Below are 20,916 nucleotides of genomic sequence, written 5' to 3' on the forward strand. Positions count from 1 at the left end.
TTTTACTATAACTTTTGACAGCATCCTTATCAATTTGGGCTGGGGTAGGTCTCTATTTGGCGGGGGAGGCGGGGAGAGTGGAAACCTCATTTCAGAAATTACTTCATTCTTGCCCTGGCTGGTATGGCTCAGTTGGTTGGGTGTCCTCCCATGCACCAGGAGGTTACCTGTTCTATCCCCAGTCAAGGGCACATGTTGGGGTTGCAGGCTCTATCCCTGGTACAGGGCGTGCAGGAGGCAGCTGGTAGATGATATGATCTCGCATCAATGTTTCTCTCTCTCCCTTCCCTTCTCTCTAGACCAGTGATGGGCAACCTTTTGAGCTTGGTGTGTCAAACTTCGCCAAAAAACTGAGCATAACTCGGGTAGTGTGTCACTTTGAGGAAAAAACATTATTTCGCAAATGTTTCTTCCTCAGGAGCAGCAAATGTTTCATCCTCGGCATGCGGCCGCCTCAGCAGCCGCGTGTCATTAGAAATGGCTACGCGTGTCAGTGCTGACACGCGTGTCATAGGTTCACCATCACTGCTCTAGACTATTCTTTAAAAAAAAAAAATATTTTGCCCTGGCTGGTTTTTCTCAGTGGTTAGAGCATCAGTCTGCAGGTTCGGTTCTTGGTCAAGGGTACATACCTAGGTTACAGGTTTGATCCCTGGCCCTGGGGTTCGGGTGCATGTGGGAAGTAACCAATTGATGCCTCTCTGTCTTTCTCTTTCTCTCTCTCTTTTTCTTCTTCCTTTCCCTTTCCCTCCCTCCATTCCACTCTAAAAATCAATGGGAAAAATATATCCTCAAGTGAGGATTAACAAAAATAAACTTTCATTCTTATCTTTAAATGATTGCCACAAAATGTTATACAGTGCAGTTACCAACTCTTAAGTTCCCCAAGGAATTTGACCAACCCTCCTTTCTCAGGTTTAAATATACTATTTCTTCAAATCTCAAAATACATTATTCAATATTTCTCTCATAGTTTGAGCCACTACATTTGCCCTGTATAGTAACCAGTAAGTTTCTAGTGATCAGGGTCAACCCTAGAGTACTTAGCAGAGTACTTTGATATAAAAGGTACTTAATAAATATCAGTTGAAATGATGTTTTATAATATGATTTAAAAAACCAGTATTTTATTAATCCCCTAAAATTTTCATGCTTATCTTTTTCAAATTTTGTCTCTTCATTCTCTATTTTTAAGATTGATACCAATTTCCTAAATTACTCTTTAATCTTTAACCCCAAGATTTTTAGAAACGTCATAAACTTTATAAAATTGAGTCTTCTACTCATTGAGAGCACATAAGACAGATGGGCTTATGTTACATTGACCTTAGTTGTGTTTTAGCTGGGATGTAATAGAAAAGCAGGATTTTGTGTGACCATCGGAAGGTTGTTACTCTGAGCCTTTGTCTCCTTTTCTCTGAAATCAGACAATAATTTCTTCTTATAAACCTGAAATGAAGATCAAATACTTTCACAATCAGAGCTGTCACTCATTTAAGTATTCATGTCCTTCTCCGTTGTTGTAGTTGGTGCATCTCTCCCTTGTGGCCATCCCTGATCTCTGCAGTCAGTAGCTCTGCTCTCTGCCAGCCTCTTCTGCAGAGCAGCTTTTGCGGTCTCCCTCTTCATCACTGACTAGTAGGCTTTTCTTATTTCTTGAATCTTTATCAGTTTTGTCTTTTATTTCTTGTTATTTTATTTTATTTTTTTGTAATGGAATTTGTTTTTTAGAGCTATTGACCTTCTGGGAGAATATACCTTTCCTTTTAATATTTATTACATAAATATAATAAGTAGTATATAAATACACAAATACATTAAATATAGTGTATTTCATATATACAGGGTGGGGCAAAAGTAGGTACAGTTGTTCATATGGGAAAAAAGTAGGTTTACAGTTGTATGTGGAATGCAGAGTTTATTTTTATATTAACATTTACTAATCTATTATTTTTCATATGAACAATTGTAAACCTACTTTTGCCCCACCCTCTAATTCTTTATTTCATTAGTAATAGTCTTCGAATGTGTGACCCTATTGCCATTCATTTAACTTAATTTTTTTTTTTTCCCTAACAAAGCAACAATTATAGATGGAAGGTACAGACATAAATAAGACATGTTTATTACCTTCTAGGAATCAATAGTCTTCTGAGGGTGGTAGACACATAACTAATGTTAGTATAAGTAAGATTGGCATTAAGTGCTATAATAGAGGTACATATGTAAGATGTTTTAGAACAGCACTGTATAATAGAAAAATAATGTAAGATATATATGTAATTTAAAGTTTTCTAATAGCCATATTTAAAAAAGCAAACAAATAGATGGAATGAATTTTAAGAATGTATTTTAACTTAATATATCCATAACGCTGTTATTTAAATATGTAATCAATATAACAAATTGTTGTTTTACATTTTTATTTCATACTAAAATCTTCCAAATTTGGTGTGAATGTTACACTTACAGCTTAAAGTGATCAAATAAGTCAGTCCCAGACTAATCAGGATGTTTTGTCACCCTGTTTAGAAAATATCTCAACTTGGACATCATTGGAAATATTTGATTTGTACTTCAGTTTGATTAAGTAGATTGCATAGATTTGATTAAGTTGAAAAAGTAGATTCATATACTCACATTGCTCCAGGCATATACTAAAAAGCTTTCTAATAACAAAATCAAATATCAATTTTAAAATTTATATTAAATTAGATAAAATTTAAAATTTAGTTCCTCATTCACACTGTACATGTTGCCAGTAGTTACCTTTTTTATATCACACAAATTAGAGTACTAAAAATATGAGGACTTTGTTAGTTCACTAAATAAGCATTTTAAGCATGGTAGAGATGACAACTGGCTAATCCATTATTGGTTACTATCATTAGCAGAAGTCAGAGATCAACTGTGTATAAATAGTGTCCTGTCTCAATTATTATAGTTTTCCTTTCCAAATACTCTTTTTTTTTCTTTTCTTTTTTTCTCTTTAGGTATTTTGGGGCTTTGTTCTCTAATGCAGTAAAGTTCTGTGGAAAAAATTTTTTTCAGTACAAGGCTTGATTTCAACTTTTTTAACTGGGTCCAGAACAGTTAATATAGCCTCACTGCTGAGGATTTTACTTAATATCCTTTGTGTTTTGAAGTCTTTCAACTCTGGCTGGTCGGAACCAAACTATTCCTGGCCCTGTGTAAGCTCTGGGTGTTGTTCAGCCTGATAATACCTTCTGGTGGTCTTTCCCTGACTTCATGCAAATGTGCTGATCAAAACTCAGCTGAAGACTCCAGGGAAACCCTCTACAGATCTTTGTAGTTTTCATTCTCTGTAGCAATTTCCTCTCCAGTACTCTGCCCCAGAGGTTCTAGTCACCTTAACCTCTACAAACTCTGTCTTCTCAACTCAGGGAGATTGCCAGGCTGTGTTTGAATACCCTCTTTCTGCACTAAAGCCTGGAAACTCTAGGCAATAAATTGAGTAAATAATTTCTGTCCTCAGGGATTACTGTCACATAACTGCCATTAATGGCTGGAATCGAAAGTGAATCCACAGTATTTCTTTTAATTGTGGAGCTGAAAACAGTATATGGTTGAAAATCATGCTGCTTTTCTTCATGTTTGCTTCAAGAATTGCTCATGAAGTTCAAATATTTGTAGCCTTTAAAAAAAGTCACAGGTTGATCACTAATGGATAAAAGACAACTTTTACTATCCAATGTTTGCTATAGTAGAGTGATACATATTTATTTGTGTGTATTTGGTACATGTATAGATTATGGAATTGATGTTAACATTTTAAAATTATATACTGAGCTAATCATAAAATTAATTTTTTACAGACTGAAAGTAATCATGACACAGCACTAACACTTGCCTGTGCTGGTGGTCATGAGGAACTGGTACAAACATTGCTAGAGAGAGGAGCTAGTATTGAGCACCGAGATAAGAAAGGTATGGCCAACTTTTGTTAATACTTTTTTCTTCTGGAATATTTGTGTTATGTGAAGAAATACTACTACTTCTAGGTCTATTTTGATGGAAAATAGTATTGTTCCTTTGCTTAGTATGTAGTGAGATCATTATTTTTCTCCAGGTTTTACTCCACTCATCTTGGCTGCTACAGCTGGTCATGTTGGTGTTGTGGAAATATTGCTGGACAATGGTGCAGACATTGAAGCCCAGTCGGAAAGAACCAAGGACACACCACTATCTTTGGCTTGTTCTGGGGGAAGGCAGGAGGTAACAATTTCTCCAGTGTAACTTTTTCTCTCCATCTATTTATTTAGTAAATTTATGCCTTAACTTATATGATTGTATGGTAACAATCGATTGACATTTAGATTTATCACGAGCATGAAGCATGCCTTCCTAAGTGACTCCACTATTCCTAACTCTGGTTTTGAACTACTGGGAAAAGGTTTATACTATCTTATATCTTCATATATTTGAGTCTATATTTGCCAGTCTGTTTATTAACATTTATTTGTTATTTTCCAGTTAGTATTTTAGGATATAGTTTAATAGTAAGAGCAAGGGTAGGAGTTATGATCTTAAACAATCCTTAACTTCTGGGTCTTATTTGTAAAAGGAAGATGAAAATACTAGTACCTGTTGTTAGACTTCTTTGGTACATTAAGTGACATAACGGACAAAAGATTTATAAATGGCCAATAAGCATTTAAATGCTAAATATTTTTGGCTATCAGATAATGCAAATTAAGATACCACCACACAGCCACTAGAATGGCTAAGATCATAAAGACTGACAATACCAAATGTTGCCAAGGGTGTGGAGCAACTAGAACTCACTCATTGTCGATGAGAGTGTAAGTAGTAGAACCACTTTAAGCAGCTTTATTCAAAATTCTCAAAAACTAGAAAGGCAAAGGTGTTCATCATTGGGATATTAGATAGTTTATCACATATTCATTTAATGGATTGCTACACAGTATACACAAATGACTCTCAAACACTGATTTCATGTATATGAAGATCTAAAATAGATTAATCTGTGGGTGGGGTTGACTGGGAAAGGGCATGAGTAAATAATAGGAATTTAAATTACATTATGTTTATGAATGTCAGTATTCATTGAATGTACACTTAAGTTTTGAGCATTTATTGTTTCACCTAAAAAAACTTTACGTGAAATTTCACCCAAAAAAACCTGAAAACAAGTACATAAAAGTCTAGATGATACACTTGCTGATGTATGTAAGAAAAATGGCAAATGTCTGCAATTTACTTTGAGATGAAATGCAAAAAAATTATGAAGAAATGTGAAAAAGTAAGTATAGTAGAATATTATTTGTAGAATCTAGGTGGTGAGATTTTAAAGACATTTGCATGCTTTTTTTTTTACCACTATTTGGTAGAATAACACAGAAATACTATTTCCAAAATAGCATTGTACAACAACACATGAGATCCAGATTTCATGAATACAATGCCGTTTCAACAGACTCCAAAGTGGGTTTTACTTGAAAAGTTTCTTTTTGGCTTCTAAGACTTCTTGCTGTCATTTGAGACTGAGTTTGTGCAAAAGATCAAAGAAGGTTTTTCCTTCTTTTGTTATACATAGACCAGAACACAAAAAGAAATTAAGATGCCCAGGTTTCAGAATCCATCCCCAGTGAGGGGGCGTACAGGAGGCAGCCAATCAATTATTTTCTCTCATCATTGATGTTTCTATCTCTCTCTCCCTTTCCTTTCCTCTCTCTGAAATTAAAAAAAAAAAAAAAAGTTAAATATGTACCTTGCAAATTGTCTCACTGTAAAAAAAAATCTATTTCTTCCTTCCTTCCCCCTTCTCTCCCTCCCTCCCCCCCAGGTGGTGGAGCTATTGTTAGCTCGAGGAGCAAATAAAGAGCACAGGAATGTTTCTGATTACACACCTCTAAGCCTGGCTGCTTCTGGCGGCTATGTGAACATTATCAAAATATTACTAAATGCAGGAGCCGAAATTAATTCTAGGCAAGTTTTATTCTCTCTCTATAAGACCTTTAAAAGTGTTGTGTTAAATGGTATTTGTAGAACAATTATCTTATTGTTATATTAAAAAGGAAATGCCTTCATTACAAGTTTAGAATCTAAATTGCTAGAGATTTTTAAGATTAATTTTATTTACATATTTAAAACTGTTGACATAGAACTTGAAAAACTATCAATTACTGTATTTCTTATGGTACTAAAAGTAAATACATCTTAGGAGCTTTTATTAAGCAAGTATGTCCTTTAAAATGGAAAGTCCATCTTAATAGTCTAATGATTTAATAATTATTTTTTAGCCCAAGTCATTATGTTGAATGAGATACAGAAAGTATTCTAGATCTGGGTGGTAAAATATTTCTAATGGTGTCTTGATATTATCTCAAAGAAGTATTAGACTAGGGCTAAGAAAAAATGATTATAGTATTTTAAATAATCCTGCAAAATAAAGATTCTTAAATATATCCTGAAATAGAATTTTATATTGCCATCCAGTTTTTCTGGAACATTTAAAATGTGTATTTTCTGTTTTGTTCTCCTCATACCTCTACCCCCAGAACTGGTAGCAAATTGGGCATTTCTCCTCTGATGTTAGCAGCTATGAATGGGCACACAGCTGCAGTTAAACTCCTGTTAGACATGGGCTCTGACATAAATGCTCAAATAGAAACCAATCGGAACACTGCCCTTACCTTAGCCTGCTTCCAAGGAAGAACTGAAGTGGTTAGTCTTTTGCTTGATAGAAAAGCAAATGTGGAACACAGAGCTAAGGTAAGAAAAAGTTCAAAATTTGTACATGGATTTATTGGTTTGATATTTAAGGTGTCTAGCAGCAGTATGCTAAATATAATCTTAGTATTTGCTAGTAACATTTATCACTCTGTAGAACTCATTCAAACATTAACTCTTGAAAATACCTCAACAATAAATTTTAGAGGTAATAATGACATTAGAATTACCAGCTGTAAATATGTACCATTATGAAAGAGAAGATGGGGAACATTTATTAAGTGCCAGTTATATGCCAAATGCTTGCTTGCATCTTACAGATTTTTTTTTTTTCAACAAATTGTCATTAGGTAGAATTATCTTCTTTTAATAGATCACATTGTAACTCAGAGAGGCTAGCAGTGTTAGTGTTGAAATTTAGTTGTGAGTCTTTGTAACATATTATATTGCTCCCAGATTTTTATTCTTTAACATTTTAGCTCTTTCCTTTCTCTTGTGTGTTGTTTTTTATTTTTCACTAAACTTAGACTGGACTCACACCACTAATGGAAGCTGCCTCTGGTGGATATGCAGAGGTGGGCCGAGTTCTTTTGGATAAAGGTGCTGATGTTAATGCCCCTCCAGTGCCCTCTTCAAGAGATACAGCTTTAACCATAGCAGCAGATAAAGGGCATTATAAATTCTGTGAGCTTCTCATTGGCAGGTATGATGTTACCATACCCTTCATATGTGACCCTGGTGTTACTAGTGATTACTGTTCTCTCTGGGCAGATTGTACTATTAAGAAATAAAATATGACTACTTCTATAAACTACATGTTTTATTTTTTAAACCTACCTCTGTTATTTTCCACCCATCCAGAGCTATGCTATGTTGATTTATTTCAATGCAACCTAGAAATATTTCTCTTCCTTTCTTGTGTACACACTTTTAAAGAACTATAATAAGCTATCTGAATATCCAGCTGTTGTCATCCACATTTACATCTCCCAAAGTTTGAGTTTTACAAAGAGGACCACTTCAAGTCCTAAAATCTGGCAATAATCTAGTCTTCATTGTTGATTTTCTTATTCTTTAAATTAACTTGGGCTTTTAAATGACAGTTAAGGTATTGTTCCAAGTTATCAGAAAATATCCTGGATCGTTTCTACTGTCAGTTAGAAGTTGCCTGCCAGTTTTCCAAAATGCTTGCCTGCTTAATTGGATTTCCTAAAAACCTTTGCATGGTGTTTTAAGAAGTAGTATTTAGTAGTACTAGCTACTAACAACTATTATTCACTGTGAGTTTTATCTATTATTATGCCCACTGAGTTCTAAACCTACATGTTATTCTGAAGCTAAATACAAATACATGAATACAAATAATCTGAAACTGATGCAGTTGCCTCATAGATACTATTTGTGTTTCTAGGATACTGTTTATTTAATATATTGATTATGATATTAACATGATGTACTTTTATTTTTCACTAAATTTCACGTTTTCTCGGGGTTTGAAACTCATAATTATACCAAGTCATTATCTATATATCTATATATAAAAGCCTAATATGCAAAGTGTCCCCTTGGGAGTTTGACCGACCAGGAGATCGATTGCTTACTATGACGGCACTGTCCACCAGGGGGTAGTGTGGGACAAAGGAAGGCCCCTGCTGGTGACCAGCAGCCAGGGAAGGGAGGCCCCAGCCGGCAGCTGCCCATGCACTGGGCTTCTAGTCTTTAAAATAAAAAGTAATTATTGCTGTACCATTGTTTTTAAATTTAACAAATGGAAATTCTTTGTAATGTTATTTTGAGAGAAAAATGAATTTTAGTCCTTGAATGTTAAACAATTTTTAGTTTTACAAAATATTTTCACAAGTTAATAGTTGATTGTTATTGTTAGCTATGTCATTCCATTTCATTTTAAACAGTGATATCTGTGTCATTCATTTAGGGGAGCTCACATTGATGTGCGTAACAAGAAGGGGAACACTCCATTGTGGCTAGCAGCAAATGGTGGACACCTCGATGTGGTTCAGTTATTGGTGCAAGCAAGTGCAGATGTGGATGCAGCAGATAACCGCAAGATAACTCCTCTTATGGCAGCATTTAGAAAGGTAGAAGTCTTTTATCCTCATTCACATGGGTGTTTTTCATTTAGGCTAGAAATGCGTAGTTCAGTGATCACTACTCTCATTTTTAGGATTTAACAACAGTGATGAAAGTCATAAAATTATAAGCAAATAATCACTCTGATGGCAACATTGAAAGGTAGATATAACCCATATAGAACATAAAAACTACATTTTAAATCAGTTTGGTTCAGGGGATAGAACGTTGGCCAGTGGACTGAAGAGTCCTGGGTTCAATTCCCGTCAAGGGCATGTACCTCAGTTGCAGGCTCGATTCCCAGCACTGGTGAGGGTATGTGCAGGAGGCAGCCAATCGATGTGTCTCTCTCACATCAATGTTTCTCTCTCTCTTCTGTGTCTCTATTTCTCTCCCATTCCTTTCCACTCTCTAAAAAATCAATGGAGGAATGTGCTCTGGTGAGGATTAACAACAAGAAAAATTATTTAAGTGTAAAAAGTTGTTCTAAGTATTTTCAGAATCTAGGTATAAACTTAATCTTGCATAAAATGTAAATCCAAGTAAGAGTAACAAATTACTTGTTTATGAATATTTTCTTGTATTAGTACAACATATAAAAATTTACCTTAAATTGATTTTATATTTATCATTGACTTTCATTACTAAGAAAAAAGGAATTAAGTCCTGACTGGTTTTGCTCAGTGGATAGAACATCGTCTTGCACACTGAAGAGTGGCGGGTTCGATTCCTAGTCAAAGGCATGTACCTGGGTTGCAGGTTCAATTCCCAGCCCCGAAACATTGATGTTCCTCTCTCTCTCTCTCATCACTCCCTTCTACTCTGTCTAAAATATCAATGGAAAAAATGTCCTCGGGTAAAGATAGTGGGGGGGAAAAAAAGAAAAAATAAAGAGAAAAAAAGGCATTAAATGAAAACCCAGCTGCTAGTATTAAAACTACTGAAAGTCAAGTATATGAATTCAGAATTAGGAATACATTTTGTGAAAGCGAGAGAAACTTTTTCCTTTTTCTATAGTGCATAGTATAGAGCTGTGTATAAGTAATTTAATGATTTGGTTGATTTCTTAAATGCAGTTTCAGTTTGTTGCTGGGAAAATGAGATTGATATTTCAGGATTATAATTTTGAGTTTTGTCATTCTGAGACATGTAGGTAAAATTTCTTTTAGATTCCAAATATTTTGTTGTATTGAAAACTTTTACTGTATAAATTGCAAGAAATCATCTTTTTTGTTCTCATTACTCTCTCTGACTTTGGTTTTTTAGACCAGTGGTCGCCAACTGGTGATCCGCGAGGTTCGAAAGTTTGGCGACTGCTGCTTTAGACCACCTCTTCCCTGGTAGTCTAGACCAGTGGTCGGCAAACCGCGGCTCTCGAGCCACATGCGGCTCTTTGGCCCCTTGAGTGTGGCTCTTCCACAAAATACCACGTGCGGGTGCGCATGTACAGTGCGATTGAAACTTCGTGGCCCATGCGCAGAAGTCGGTTTTTGGCCTGGGCGAGTCTATTTTGAAGAAGTGGCATTAGAACACTCAAGGGGCCCAAGAGCCGCATGTGGCTCGAGAGCCGCGGTTTGCCAACCACTGTTCTAGACTATGAAGCCACTGACTATTTCTTTTTTCTTAGCATTCAAACTTACTCTTTCTCACTGCCTACCTACCTCTTCTTTAAGCAAGTTAGCATATCATTATCAAATTAATCTTTCTAACCACTCTGTTTTGTTAACCTCAGTCTCAAGAACCTTCTTCTGTCTCTCCAGTTTCTGTAATACGCTGAAATCCACTTTTAGTTTGTTATTTAAAGCCACCACACTCTAGTGCTTTCAGAGTTCATCTCCCATTATGAGCCTCTAATGTGGAAAGTCTTCTTGCTTGGTCTTTCCTTTAGCCCTCTCTCACATCACGTTTGTTCTCATCTCAGGAATGCCCATGCCCCTCCTAATTTTTCCAAATGTACTCATTCTTTGGATATAGTTTAAATCTCCTCTTCTACAAAACCTCTTCCTATCCTATTTGAGCTCACATTGAGGTATGTAATCATCTAAAAGTTGTAGAAGTTCTGCAATCCGTTATTATCGTCATCATTCAATTTGACAAATATATATCTTTTTACTACTCTACTGTCTGAAATGCATATAATTTATCCTTCTAAATTAGACTTAGCTACTTAAGAATAGTGCTTATCTTTTATTAATTCCATTATTTTTGTAGTACCTACCATGTGCAACTGTAATGGTTGGGATATTACCTTATATAGGGTGCAGCAGCTACTTTTTAAAGGAGTGATTTAATCAGGGAAGTAAAATCTACACATAGTTACCATAAAGTCGGGTAACTATGAGTTGCCCCGTATAAATAATTTAAGTAATGTAGATGTCTTGGCAAGATATCAAACAGTGATACAAATGGCATTTGAGCTATGCACTAAAAGATAAGGATAGTTTTAAAAGTTGCAGATGAAAAGAAATAAATGCAATTAGGAAGTATATTAAATATAAACAGCTGTTTATCCAGACTGGCTAACTTACAGGTGCTGTGTCAGAAAGCAGTAGTGTAATTGAAGAAAGTGGAAAGCCTTTTGAATGTTGGTCTGAAGATTTTGCACTTAGTTAGTGGACAGTATTATAGTGAATAATATAATCATAGCTCATGTTTTAGGAAAGTGTATTTTATTTTTTCCACACTACCTAATATAGTGCTCTGCTTTCAGTTTTTATCTGAAAAAACAAAATATATATTTCTACTCTTTTAATACTTAGAATTGAACAAAATGTTCATTTTTATTGAATTAGCTAGAGGAAAAAAAATGATGAGTTTGTGGGGGTTTTTTTCCCTTTCAGACATATCTTCATTTCTTCATACTGATTTTTGGGTTTGGTTTTTTATTTAAATTATTTAGAATAATTTAGATCTTAAGTCAGGTTATTCTCTACTCTTTTTGGAGAGTGGGATGAAAATGAACAGTGTAAATTTAACTTATGGGAACCAAAGCCTGTTTTTCATTTACAGTGAAAAAAAATACCCAATTAAGTCTTCATTTTGTAGCATGAATGCCAAAGGAATCTTACATAAGACAGACTGCAGCCCTACTCAGTTTGTCTCAGTGGTTAGAGTGTCAGCTGGAGGATTTGAAAGGTCTCAGGTTTGATTCCCATCAATGGCACGTACCTTGGTTGCAGGCTCCATCTGGGGCGCATGTAGGAGGCAACTAAATCGATGTGTCTCTCTCACATTGTCGTTTCTGTCTCTCTCCCACTCTCTAAAAATCAATAGAAAAAATATCATCGGGTGAGGATTAACAATAACAACAAAAAAGACAGACTGTAGATTTACTGAATTCTTTTAGTGTGGGTTTTAAATCTGACATTAATATCTATTTTCTAGGGTCATGTGAAGGTGGTGCGTTACTTAGTCAAAGAAGTCAATCAGTTTCCATCAGATTCTGAATGCATGAGATACATAGCAACCATCACTGATAAGGTAATGTATTGATCACATTCATCCCACTATATGAGCTAGAGACTAAGAAAAAAGTCTTACTTTGAGCAGTAATATGTGCTATATAACAATTTTCATTTATCTATTATTTAGGAATGAAGTATGCTGTTTAAGAGACTCTTAGGATTATTTATTTAACCTAATGAAGTAATAAAACATGCTTTGTGATCAATTTACTTTATCTTTTTGAAAAGTACTAAACTAATTTAATTTTATGTGAACACTAAGCAATTAAAGCAAATGTTATTATTTATTAGTGTTATAATCTATATATGTGTATTCAGACTGATAATATATTCTGAAAAGAACAAGCTCAGTGGATTTTTTTAATACCTAAACACAAATGAACACAGTACCTTTAATTGTGGGAAGAAAACTTTAATGTCTTCAACATGATATAAAAGTGAGAGTAACTATCATCTTAAGAATGAACTGGTTAGGATTTTTGCTGAAAAGGTAGGAAAGATAAAATATCTTACTTTCCTATTAGAGATTTAATTGAGGTTTTCCCCTGGTGCCATTTTTATTTTGAGTTTATAAGACATACTCTGGAAATCCAAAGAGGTCAATACATATAATTTTCTCAGCAGTTATTACATAAGAGTGAGCAGATTTTTCTCATAGAAAGTTTTATTTAACTTTCACTGTCTTGCCTGCCTCTAGATTTCTCTGATAATTAACACTCCTGGGTACCACTAGGTTTTTTGGAGGAGAGGGGAAGATTAAAATTAAGACTTTTTGTCTTTATAGGGAAATAGTTTTTTTCTGTTAAAAAGTGTTCTGAGAATGAAATCACTGAGAAAAATTTATAGTACATATGCCTTTGACTTTTCATCAGTGATTCTTGAACATGAAGTTTTAGCAACAAAGCTTAAATATGTGACAATTATCAGTTAAGAACTTCACAAAATTTAAAATCCGTTTTCTTGATTAACAGTGACCTTTTCCTTAAGCCTATTAACCAGCTGACATAAATTATTACACTTCCATTTGCTGTATGATTTATATTCAATTTATAGGAGTAAATAATTTTACTTTCCAAAGTACCAGTCAAATTTATATTATTTTGAAAAACATTAGAGGCTCTTGTGTATTTTTATTTGCATTATTTTTTGCCTTACCATTGATCTTAATAGCTTATGTTCATTCAGTGAAGTACCTTAATTAATATTTTAATGTTTTCAGGAATCTCTCTAAACATGAATTATTTTTTGAGGCTGGAAACATCTTAATTTTTTATTTTAGGAGATGCTGAAGAAGTGTCATCTTTGTATGGAATCAATAGTACAAGCCAAAGATAGACAGGCTGCTGAAGCAAACAAAAATGCCAGTATTTTATTAGAAGAGTTAGACTTGGAAAAGGTAATGATAACCTTTACATGTGAAAATACCTACTTTTCTCCCCCTTTCTGCTTTATTCCCTTTAGTTTGTAATCACTTCTTTTTTTCTTGTTTCATTTTGTTGCTTTTGCTTTAAATTATGTACATGGTTTTCCCTCCAAGTTTGGCTCAGAGAGAATTATGAGTATTTTAAATATCATTAAAAGAATTTTCTTTGTAATCAAATTATAGGAATTGCATTGACCTGGAAGTCAGAAAACCTAGCTGCTAATGCTGAGCTTTAGTCTTATCTCAACTAATGAGCTCTTAATTCCCATCCAAATCTATACTTAAATGATCTTAGACCTTGTAATTTGTTGCCCATATATTTACTAGAAGTTCCAAATGCAGTACTGAGGCATAATCAACTAGTAAAATACAACTTGGTGGAATGTTTAATAAGTATATTTTTTAAATGGGTGAATTCTCATGTACTTTTCTCTTTCAGGCAGACTACATCATTTCCGTCTTCCCAAGGGGAATATAATACTCCAAACAACATATAGTTTGGGCAGTCTCATAGCTCCTTCTTTACTCCCCCTTCCTATCAATAACTCTGTCCTCCAGAATGTAATAGAGCCCTGGCTGGTTTAGCTCAGTGGACAGAGCGTCAGCCTGCGGACTGAAGGGTCCTGGGTTCGATTCCAGTCAAGGGCATATGCCCGAGTTGCGGGCTCGATCCCCAATGGGTGGCATGCAATGCAGGAGGCAGCCGATCAATGATTCTCTCTCATCATTGATGTTTCTATCTCTCTTTCTCCCTTCTCTCTGAAATCAATAAAAATATATTTTAAAAAAAAGAATGTAATAGAAATAGTAATCATTCAGGAAAAGAATTGGTTGGCCATGAATATTATGGAATATATACACTGTCATATTTTATCGTCTATAAAATTAAAAATTCTATAAAATTTAACATATACTGTTTAAATTTATAAATAGTGATAATTGCAACCTTTTGGATTTGAGTCAGGTGCATTTTTACTATTATATTTGCAGACTTTGTTAAGCTATATATTTCATTATTTCATTTTGCATAAAGAAAATATGGCCCTGGCTGGTTTGACTCAGTGGGTAGAGCATTGGTCCGCAGAGTGAAAGGTCCTGGGTTTGATTCTGGTCAAGGGCACGTACCTTGTTTGCAGGCTCCATCCCTGGCCCTAGTTGGGGCGCATGCAAGAGGCAAGAAATTGAGATGTCTCTCTCATCATTTTTTTGTTTTGTTTTGTTAATCCTCACCCCAGGATATTTTTCCATTGATTTTTAGGGAGAGTACAAGAGAGAGGGAAAACAGAGATTTTTTTAATCACAAAAGGATGCCAGGCATGTTGTAGGTACTCAATAAATTTTTGGTAAACAATTAAATCTTTACATATTAAATGTAAATTAAATTTTTTTTTTTTTAATCTTCAACCAATATGAGAGAAACACATTGATTGGTTGTCTCCTGCAGGAGCTCTGACTAGGGCCCAGGCAGGAGAAGAGCCTGCAACCAAGGTATGTGCCCTTGACCAGAATTGAACCTGAGACCCTTTGGCCCACAGGCCCATGCTCTATTCACTGAGCCAAACCGACTAGAGCCATCATTGATGTTTCTATCTCTCTCTCTGTCCCCTCTCCCTTTCTCTCTGAAATTAATAAAAATAAAGAAAATATGAAGTATTCTAGACACTTTATTCTAATTTAAGTGTGAAAATATCCAGTTATTTTCTGGAAAAATGTATTTAATATTGGGTATTCTTCATTTTAAAAAATTTCTGATTTAGATTCTAATCAAAAGTTAGCTTTTTGGCCATTTTGAAGTTTTTTTTTTTTTTTTTTTTTAAAGGAGAACATTTAGAGTAATTATTATGAAAAATACTGTAATTATTGACCTATTTTCACATTTTATTTATTTATTAAAAATCTTTATTGTTGAAAGTATTACATATGTCCCCTTTTTCTCCCATTGGCCCCTTATAGCCCACCCCCACCCCAGGCCTCCACCACCCTATTGTCTGGGCTATGCATATATGCATACAAGTTCTTTGGTAGATCTCTACCCACCCACCCACCCCTACCTTTCCTCTGAGATTTGACAGTTCCTTTCATTTTTGTGAATCTAAAAAACATTATAGCTGAACATAGACATCTATTTTTAAATAAAATCTTTATTTTTTTCATACCTTTGATGTTCATACATTACATTAAATACATTTAGAATTTATTGCATACATATGGATTACAAAGTAGGAAGCAGCTTTTAGGAGATATCTATTAAGGTCTGTTCTCAGTCAACTTCATTGTTTTTCCTTTTTCTGTATTACAATATTGTGTTCAGTGTAAACTGAAATATGCAAAGATAACTAACGAAAAACATAGTCATCATAAGTTAATAACTTAAGTTATAAACCTTGTATGGTAACTAAAGTTCTCAACTCTATAATTACCTATAAAGTCTTCTAAGAGCCTACATGGTATATCCACCCACACTACTCCTTACACCTCTATGGTCTTCTTTTTTTATTCCTTTCTTTTGATCACTTTGCTCCATCCATTGTCCATTCTTTTTTTGCCCTTGCTGTGCCTTCTGCCTTGAATGTCTCATGCAGATGCCTCATATTTTATTCTGCCTTCCACAAATACTCTTCCTACTCTTCTAACTTATTTTTACTTTCGAACATTCTAAATACTGTATTTTATTTAGTTGTTTTGTTTATCTCTCTCTACTACTAGGATGTATGTACCGCAAAAGGATGCCTGGCATGTTGTAGGTACTCAATAAATATTTGGTGAACAATTAAATCTTTACATATATGGAGATTGTATACTTTTTAAAAAAATCATGCAAGCCCTCGCTGGTTTGGCTCAGTGAATAAAACATCAGCCTTTGGACTAAAGGGTTCTGGGTTCGATTACGTTCAAGGGCACATGCCCTCCGGGTTTATGGGCTTGTTCCCCAATAGGGGGCGTGCAGGAGGCAGTCAGTCAATGATTCTCTCTCATCATTGATGTTTCTATCTCTCCCCCTCTCCCTTCCTCTCTGAAATCAATTAAAAAAAAAAATTATGCAAGCCCTGGCCAGTGTGGTACAGTTGGTTGGGCATCGTCCCATGCATCCAACGGTTGCCGGTTCAATTCCTGGTCAGGGCATATGTCAAGGTTGCAGCTGATCCTTAGTGAGGGTGTGCAGGAGGCAGCCGATAAGTGTTCTGCTTTCACATCAAAACACACACACACTCTCTCTCCATTCTTCTCTCTCTCTAAAACTCAATAAAAAAAATCTTAAAAAGGAATTGTGCAAGCATATTATTATAATACTTGCTTTTCCTCCTCTCAGTAACTGATGGATATTGTCAAATGATAGTGATTTAAATAACTGCAGAATATACCCCAGAGTAAGTTTGTTTCCAGCTTTTTATCACTACAAATAATGTTGCAATAAACATCCTTATGCATAATTTCTTTTATTTTGGTGCTTTTATTTTTACAGAGTAAGTTTCTTCACTTGGGCCGATGTATTTTAAATTTTATACTTTCAGAGTATTTTCTTACTATACCATTAGCAATACATCAGTGTCTGTCTTGAATTCATTTTTTAAATCCTCACCTGAGGATATTTTTCCATTGATTTTTTTTTTTTTTTTTTTTAAGAGGGAGAATGGAAGAGAGAGAGAAAGACAGAGAGAAATATCTATGTGAGAGAAACACATTGATTGGTTGCCTCCTGCATGAGCCCTGACCAGGGCCTGGGCTAGGGAGGAGCCTGCAACCAGGTATGTGCCCTTGTCCTGAACCTGGGACCTTTTGGTTCCCAGGCTGATGCTTTTCCATTGAGCCAAATCAGCTGGGGCTTGAATTCTTGCCAACCTTTACCTTGATGTTCATGCTTTCAAGAACCTCAGATTTAAAGCAAGTCAAAAGGAATTTTCAAACTGTACATGTTTCCATCATATTAAACCTCAAAGGTGATAAATAATATTTAACGTTAAGTTGATTATTCCATATGTACTTTATAAACAGTTTTGAATGGAGGTGGTACATAGAATTAAACGTTAAGTTGATTATTAAACGTTAATTAAACGTTATTAAACGTATAAATTAAACGTTAAGTTGATTATTCCATATGCACTTTATAAACAGTTTTGAATGGAGGTGGTACATAGAATTCTAAATTATGGAGAAGGTTCTATAATTTCAGTATTTCTATTTGAAGAATTACCAGATTGGGATCTGATAGGGTTTGGTTCATTATTTTTTAGTTATGATTTAAATCTAGGAAAATAATACTTTCTGCCTTTTGAGAGATAGTACATTTAGGCTCCATCATTTCTGATTTAGAAACATCACTGGAGTTGTTCTTATTTGGTCTAAGCTGAATTTCTACATGGGTAACTTACTGCTTATATAAAAATGCTTTTCTGACCAGCCTAATTTGAAAATTTTGGTTTATAGGTTAATAGAACTGCTGCTGAGCATGCTCCCCATTATATTTACCAGATTCATTCCCTTATCATTATTCAGCAAACATTTATTTACTGAGCATCTACTATGTGGCAGAGTCTCCACTTTGGAACAGTTCATTGCTTGTTCTTTTAGGACATTAACAACTAGGTTTTGTTCTTGGCTGTTAGAACCCTTAGTCTATTGTTGGTTTGCATTTTTGATATTTGTTTCACGCTTCCACTTTACTACTTACTGTTGCTCTTCCTACCTTTTTCTTTATAAACATTCATAGCCTTTTAGGGAGAAATGTGGGGTACGTTTTTAAAATATTCAAAATAGATATTTTCAGTTGTTTTGTTGCTATTACCTAAAGCTATTAATATGCCCATCCCACAATCTCAATTTTATACATTTCTTTCTCTGATTGAGCTTCCTATCTTTTCAGCTTGACTCCCTCTAGAATTCTACCTCCTGTAATTCTGGCAATACTCTGCTTACCAATAAAATACAGGACCCACTTATCCTACTACCCTTCACAGTTCCTTATTCTTTTCTTTTTCCTTTTTCTCATCTGTACCTTAGTAACTAAATGTGTGTAGAAAAACAACATTCAACCTTGATGACTAATTTTACTCTAAATGTGTGACAGCGAACCCATCAATGCTGCCCAGGAGTCATTCTGTATTCCCCTAGTTTGATTCATTCTCCCAGCCATCTATACCACTATTTATTAATTTCTTCTTTAGCCTCTGGCTTCAAGTACATCCTCTTCTTCATTCTCAGTTAATAACCTAGCATCCTACATCAGTGAGAAAACTGAAGTATCAGAAAACTGCCAAGACTTATCCCACTCCATCTACCCAACCACAAATCCCTGTACCCATATACTTTCTACCAGTTACTAAATAAACTTTGTGACCAGTCCCTGCATTTGTGAACTAGATCCCATCTGGTCTCTCTTGCAAAACACTGTTGTAGCAATTATCTTTTCTATGTCATTTACCCCCCACTCCTGGATTATTATCATCACACAAGCTTATTTATCCCATTAAAAACACACACACTGATTCTTCCAGTCCTCATTCTCGCCAGTTTTTAGCTACAAACCCATTTCTTTACTCCCCTTGTCTATTTTGCCTATCTTCAATTCTTTCTCTTGAATCTACTCCTGCCATGTTCTCCCACAATTCCACCAAAATAAACTGTGCTTTTATGGTCTCCGGTGATTTTCATGTAGCTAAATCCAGTGATTACTTCTCTATCCTTATCACTTGCTTCATTTCACTTTCATTATAATACCCGTCTGCTTTGCTTATTCCTCCTCGTCTCCCCTCTTCGTTGGTGAGCCCCTTAGCTCATTAGTGATCTACTTTATCGTCTGGTCATTTCATCTTCTTAGCTTTAAATACATACCAGCTGATCCCTAATTTGCTTCATTAGCCCAGACACCTTCCCTAAACACTATTTTCGTATATTAAACTTGCTATTCAACATGCCCATTTGGATACTTAATTAGACCTCTCATACTTGTATCCTTAACCCACAACTCTGTCTTGTCTCAGGCTAAAACCTTGAAGTCATTTTTGATTTCTGTCTATTCTCTAATGTGTTGGAAAATCTTGTTACCTTTGCCTTAGAACTATATCTAGAATCTTAAACACTTTTCATCACTCCTCACCCTGGTTGAAGTCATTAACATCAGTTCTTACATGTACTACTTCAGTAGTTATTTAACTGGTCTTTCTGATTCCATTATTGCTCCTTATTCTCTGTTTAGTGCTTAGAGTAATCCTCTGACATCATTTAAATCAAATCATCACTCTTCTGCCAAAACCCTCAGAATAAGAAGATCAGTTCTTTAAAACGCCTGCCAGGCCTTAGGTGAACAAGCCCGCTAATACTCTTGACAGTCAGTTACTATTCTGAGCTACACTGGCCTACTTGAACATTGCAGACCTACTTGAAAATACAACTTATGCACTGGCTGTTTTCTTTGCCTGAAATGCTTCATACCTTGTAGATGTTTGCTTAAACTTCACTTTCATGAGGTTTACACTGATCACCCTGTTTAAAATCAGAACCCCTTGCCGTAGCCAGTTTTTCTTAGTGGTTAGAGCGTCAGTGTGCGGACTGAAGGGTCACGGGTTCCGTTCCAGTCATAGGCACTTACCTCGGTTGCAGGTTCCCCAGGCCCAGTCAGGGCACCTATGCAACCAGTCCATGTGTCTCTCTCGTATCAACATTTCTCTCTCTGTGTCTTTCATTCTAAAAAAAAAAAAATCAGTAGAAAAAATATCCTCAGGTGAGGATTAACTGTTTACATATACACACTTCTCTTCCCCCTGTTCTAGTATTCCTGTTTTACATTATATGTAACACCTCTTTAAAAACTAGGTACAGTGGGCAGATTTTGCATATGTAAATACAGCCACTATGGATGGAACATATTTGTGGAGGGAACTATTATGTTGTTGCTCACATACACTGTACCTAGTTTTTAAAGAGGTTACATATAATGTAAAACAGGAATACTAGAACAGGGGGAAGAGAAGTGTGTATATGTACACACTTAGGCCTACCATAGTTGCGTCTGTACCAAACATGTACGTGCTTTTTTTTCCTTATAATTATTTTCTAAAAATTACAGTATAACAACTATTTGCATAGCATTTACATTGTATTAAGTATTATAAGTCATCTAGGGATGATTTAAAGTATACGAGAGAATGTGTGTAGGTTAAATGCAAATACTAAGCCATGTTATGTAAGGGACTTAAGCATTCTCAGATTTTGTTACCGGAGGTAGGG

At 35.1% G+C, this 20,916-nt stretch overlaps 1 protein-coding gene across 5 annotated transcripts in view; it reads left to right on the plus strand.

Annotated features, from left to right (window-relative positions):
- The window catches only part of ANKRD17 (ankyrin repeat domain 17), a 165,413-nt gene that overhangs the window by 104,620 nt on the left and 39,877 nt on the right, over positions 1-20,916 (plus strand). For all 5 annotated transcript variants that reach the window (XM_054728424.1, XM_028133901.2, XM_008157463.3 and 2 more), the window contains 8 exons: positions 3,837-3,948; positions 4,091-4,236; positions 5,828-5,970; positions 6,543-6,756; positions 7,242-7,417; positions 8,651-8,813; positions 12,190-12,285; positions 13,549-13,665. In XM_054728424.1, the coding sequence (XP_054584399.1) occupies positions 3,837-3,948; positions 4,091-4,236; positions 5,828-5,970; positions 6,543-6,756; positions 7,242-7,417; positions 8,651-8,813; positions 12,190-12,285; positions 13,549-13,665 (1,167 nt within the window). The remainder of the gene's footprint in view (positions 1-3,836; positions 3,949-4,090; positions 4,237-5,827; positions 5,971-6,542; positions 6,757-7,241; positions 7,418-8,650; positions 8,814-12,189; positions 12,286-13,548; positions 13,666-20,916) is intronic.

The sequence above is a fragment of the Eptesicus fuscus genome, chromosome 2 (assembly GCF_027574615.1).
Source record: "Eptesicus fuscus isolate TK198812 chromosome 2, DD_ASM_mEF_20220401, whole genome shotgun sequence".
Lineage (NCBI taxonomy): Eukaryota > Metazoa > Chordata > Mammalia > Chiroptera > Vespertilionidae > Eptesicus > Eptesicus fuscus.